Source organism: Vitis riparia, chromosome 3 (assembly GCF_004353265.1).
Source record: "Vitis riparia cultivar Riparia Gloire de Montpellier isolate 1030 chromosome 3, EGFV_Vit.rip_1.0, whole genome shotgun sequence".
Lineage (NCBI taxonomy): Eukaryota > Viridiplantae > Streptophyta > Magnoliopsida > Vitales > Vitaceae > Vitis > Vitis riparia.
The window spans coordinates 17,767,714-17,772,823 of record NC_048433.1 but is presented as its reverse complement, the minus strand read 5'-3'; the positions used below and the strand labels follow the sequence as shown (position 1 = coordinate 17,772,823).

General features: G+C 30.7%; 1 protein-coding gene across 1 annotated transcript; it reads left to right on the top strand.

The window, feature by feature from the left end:
* The first annotated feature begins 320 nt into the window (after positions 1 to 320).
* On the top strand, positions 321 to 3,191 carry LOC117910704 (7-deoxyloganetin glucosyltransferase-like). The gene is made up of 2 exons (XM_034824825.1): positions 321 to 855; positions 2,121 to 3,191. The coding sequence occupies exons 1-2, from the start codon at positions 354 to 356 to the stop codon at positions 3,086 to 3,088; spliced, it is 1,470 nt and encodes a 489-aa protein (XP_034680716.1). The 5' UTR covers positions 321 to 353; the 3' UTR covers positions 3,089 to 3,191.
* The last annotated feature ends 1,919 nt before the right edge of the window (positions 3,192 to 5,110 follow it).

Genomic DNA, 5,110 nt, shown 5'->3' with positions numbered 1-5,110 from the left:
CCATATGTTTGATCAATTATATTATTAAATTTTAATAATCAGAATTAACTTTTAAAGACATTTGATCCTTGGGATTGGGATATAATCTTTGATATAATCTTTGAATTCGGATATAATCTTTGGGTGGAATAACCCTTTTTCAAAAGGAAGAGATTATTGAAATCCATGGGAGATGGTGCGTGACAGCAAGGGTGGCCCACTGCAGCAAAACTCAACAAAGATGGTCGGCATGCTGTTGACTTGATTCAATACATGAGATTCCCCTTTATCTTCAAATCTATAAAGAAAGGCCAAATTTATCAGGCCCTCAAAGGCTTGGCCATTTACTTTCACTTGCTAAGAGACAGACTACAATGGAGTCTGTGAAGAAGCCTCACGCTGTTTGCCTTCCTCTTCCAGCCCAAGGCCATATGAACCCCATGTTGAAGATAGCAAAGCTTCTTCATTCACAAGGCTTTTATGTCACCTTTGTCCTCACAGAGTTCAACTACCAACTCTTGGTGAAGAGTAGAGGCGCAAATTCTCTCAAGGTGTTCGATGATTTTCGGTTTGAGACCATCTCTGATGGCTTGCCACCAACAAACCAACGAGGCATACTCGATCTTCCGGCCCTTTGTTTGTCCATGCCAGTTTACTCTCTACTCTCCTTCCGAGAGCTCATACTGAAACTCAAGGCTTCCTCAGATGTTCCTCCTATCACTTGCATAGTATCTGATGGTGTTATGAGCTTCACCTTAGAGGTTGCACAAGAGTTTGGTATCCCTGAGATGCTATTCTTTACTCCCAGTGCTTGTGGCATGTTGGGTTACCTCCATTTTGAGGAGTTAATTCAAAGAGGCTATTTTCCCTTGAAAGGTATGTACTCATACATCCTTGATCAATCTGCAGTTGGTTGCCAGGACAACAGGAAGATGAAAGAAACCAATTTTTTTTTTGGTCTGTAGTCTTTTCACTTTGCTTAGGTCTTTTTAAAACCCTAAAACTTATCTCAAGCAATGTCTTATTTGATTTGGCTTCTAAGCAAAAGTTCTTTTCACTAACCTTCTCTAACTTCAGATTGAAGACCCTTCTTTCTTTGTCTCTTTTTATCTTTTTAAATACTGATATCGACGTTTTAAAGTTAGGAATCCAACTTCTATTTTAACTTTTAGTCCCTTTCAAAAAGGAGCTTTACATGAAAATTAAGAGAATAACTTTTGCTTGTAAAGGTGCACTTTTTAACTTGTATAGGAAATTATTTCGTGGAAAGAACTTTTTACAATATGGAAATGATTTATTTTTAAGTTAGGGTACGGTTTTTGTCTTAATTTCGTTTTTAACTTCTGTTTTAAACCAAAAACAAAGAATTAAAAGAAGAGAAGGAAGATGGAGTAGGGTTATTACATTATCTTGTTTCCCTACATTTTCTATATAACCAAGTTCTAAGTTTGGAATCACCATAGTCACAAACATGAAGAATGGTTTCAATGGTAGGGCTACAACATAGCTACCCCAAACACAACTTGAATTAAAAAACAATCAACCCAAGCTCAACACAATTTAATCTCTAAGCTGAGATATTTAACCTAAACCCAACCCAACCTCTTTTTTCTAAATTTGGGTTGGTTAAGTTAAACTAGAGTTGGTTGTGTTAAATTTGGGTTGATCAAGTTAGAATTAAGTTGGTGGAATGGATTGGATTGAATAATTCAAAATCCATTCATAAGAGTTTTAAAAAAATCTATATATTTATACCAAAATTTAAATAGTAAATGAGATAAAATTTGAAGATAAAAATGAAAAAAATAAAAAATAAACTTATATATAGTTTTTCTTTAAAATATAAAAAATGAATATTATTATATAAGATATAAACATTATAAATATTATAAGAACTTTAAATTAGGTTTGGGTTAGGGTCGGGTTATTCAAACCTTAACTCGAAACTTTATCCAAATTAAGTTCGGGTTGCGAAAACTTAATCCAAACTCAACCCGAGTATTGAAAATGTTTGCCCAAACCTATCCAAGTTTTGGATTGGGTTTGGTTGGGGTTGGGTCAACCCATCCAAGTTGCACCCTACTTAATAGGAATATTTATTTGGTTTTCTCGTTGTTTTGATGTTTTATATATACATGTAGATGAGAGCTGCCTAACTAATGGATATCTTGATACTTCTATTGATTGGATACCGGGTTTGAACGAGGTCCGATTGAAAGATCTTCCCACCTTCATTCGAACTAGTGATCCCAACGATACAATGTTCAATTACAACTTACTTTCAGTGAATAATGCCTTAAAGGCCAAATCCATAATCCTCAATACATTTGAGGATTTGGAGAAAGAGGTCTTGGACTCCATCAGAACCAAGTTCCCCCCGGTTTACACCATTGGCCCTTTATGGATGCTTCAACAGCAACTCTCTGAAGCAAAACTAGACTCTATAGAATTGAATTTGTGGAAGGAAGACACGAGATGCCTGGACTGGTTAGATAAAAGGGAGCGAGGTTCGGTTGTGTATGTGAACTATGGAAGCCTAGTGACGCTGACACCATCCCAGTTGAGTGAGTTCGCATGGGGACTAGCTAATAGCAAGTGCCCATTCTTATGGGTGATTCGATCAAATCTAGTGGTCAGTGAGACCGAGATTATATCCAAGGACTTCATGGAGGAGATTAGTGGTAGAGGCCTGCTTTCTGGTTGGTGTCCACAAGAGAAAGTTCTTCAGCATCCGGCGATCGGGTGCTTTCTAACGCATTGTGGATGGAACTCTATTCTGGAAAGCATTTGTGAAGGAGTGCCGATGATCTGTTGGCCGTTCTTCGCTGAGCAGCAAACAAACTGCTTCTTCTCGTGCGGTAAATGGGGGCTTGGCGTGGAGATCGACAGCAACGTTAGAAGGGAGAAGGTTGAGGGGCTTGTGAGGGAGTTGATGGGAGGAGAGAAAGGGAAGGAGATGAAGGAAACTGCCATGCAGTGGAAGAAGAGGGCAGAGAAGGCTACAAGGTCTGGTGGGTCTTCTTATGTGAACTTCCATAACTTAGTGAAGCAGCTCAAGGGGAAGCCTATAATTGAGACCAATACCATCTCCCCAGAAAATGTTACCTAGTGAGAATGCTACCCCTTTGCAACACTTCTGCTGTATTTTTCACAGTTGAAGGTGGTTAATGGAAGAAAAATAAATAATAATAATTATTATTATTTTCATTTAATTCTCACAGGTCATGTAACAAGATGATAAAAAATGACCAAAAAACCAAAATAGGAAGAGAATTAGCATTTTGTATAACATAATAAATAGGACATAGACCATTTAATATTCATCCAAAATACCCAAAATTGTGGCAAATTCACAATGGGCCATGTGGGAATTGTACTTTACATAACTCATCACTAGTGAGTGGTAACCTTTGAGTCCCTTTTTAATGGTAGATTAGCAATATAGTACTGTTATACTTTTGTTCAGTTCCATGGGGATTCATAAAAGAAAAAAAAACTAAAAGATTAAAGGCATGCTTGATAATTATTTCCAAAAACAGTTTTTTGTTGTCCAAAAAAAATAAAATGAAAAACATGTTTGATAATTAAAAAATAAAAAATATTCTTAAAAAATAGACAATAAAGTGATTTTATAAAACATTTTTTTAGTTGTTTTTACTTATTTTTTTAAATAATAATTATATAAATATGAATAATAATTAAAAATAAAATATTATATATAAAAATTATTTTAAAAACATAAAAAAATATGTTAAAAATATTTGAGATTAATCCTGAATAGACACTTGTTTTAGAAAACATCATTTGAAAACCATTTTCAAAAACTACTCTCAGAACTTTTTTGTCAAAATAGTTACTAAGCATGGCTAAAATTATTGAAGTCTTCTTATGTTGTTTTTGGAATAGATATTTACTTTTAGTTTTAGTTACATCTTTAAAGCATATGTAAAGCCATCATTTTTAAAAAGTCACATTTTTATTATAAAAGTTGGATTAAATAAAAAAAATTTCTTAAATAAATTAATTAATATAAAATTTCTATAAAAAAATTATTTTTTTACAAATTTTATACTATGTTTTTTATTAAACCATAATTTTTTTTAATGAAATTAATTAAATAAACATAAAACTTTTATTAAATTTAAAATAGTACTTATAACTTCTTTAAAGTCAATCCAAATATTATTTTGACACCAAGACAAAACAAAACATGAAAGGTGTTGCCATTAACGTAAAGTGATCAAGAACTTTATTGATCATTTGGTAGCATCTAAGGTTTGAAATATCGATAACCATTGATATATCGGTACTTAGATTTTACGGAAATATTGAAGAAATATTGGTGGATATTTTGACAAAAAATATTGATCGAATAAAAATAATTCAAAATTCATGTAAATATTTAAAAAACTTTCAAAAAATAATAAAATAAGGAGGAATACACATATGAAAGTTATTTTGTAAGTATAATTGACATAAGTATAATTAAAGATAATATTTATCAAATTTTTATAAATAAAAAATTAGCTTAAATTCATTTATTTAAAATTTTTTAAAATACTTTTATTAAAATATGTTTTATTACATTTTAAATAAAAAAATTAAACTGATTTATATATAATATTTTATTTGAGATTTAATTTTTAAGATTTTATTACAAATTTGTGATGACAACTTTTTCTTAACATTAAAAATTACTTCATTAATAATTTATCTTATCAAATTAAGTTTAATTTATAAAATATTAGAACTTCATTAATTTGTTTTATATTGTAGCCATTTTTTAATAAAATTACATTTTTAATATTTTAAAATAAAAATATTTAAAATTAAATAAAATTACAAGGATAAATATAAAAAAAAAATTAAGAGTGAAGTGGTAGTAATATTTTAAAATAGGATTAATGAGATAAATGTGAAAAGTTATTAAAAATAAAAGACTAATATAAATTTAAAATGAAAGATAAATTAAAAATAAATAATTAAAAAATCATTAAAAAAAACACTAACGTTTTTTGAAAAGTCACTCAAAAAATCTGCGACATTGCATAAAAATCTTTCGATTTTTTCAGAAAATCAGCGATACATTACAAAAAATTCCTTGTGTTTTTTTTTTTTTTTTTTTTTTGAA

Excerpts from the sequence above, each read along its gene's own strand:
- LOC117910704 (XM_034824825.1), top strand. The coding sequence starts at position 354 with ATGGAGTCTGTGAAGAAGCCTCACGCTGTTTGCCTTCCTCTTCCAGCC. Across the intron at positions 856-2,120 it reads AGGCTATTTTCCCTTGAAAG|ATGAGAGCTGCCTAACTAAT; the intron begins GTATGTACTCAT and ends ATATACATGTAG.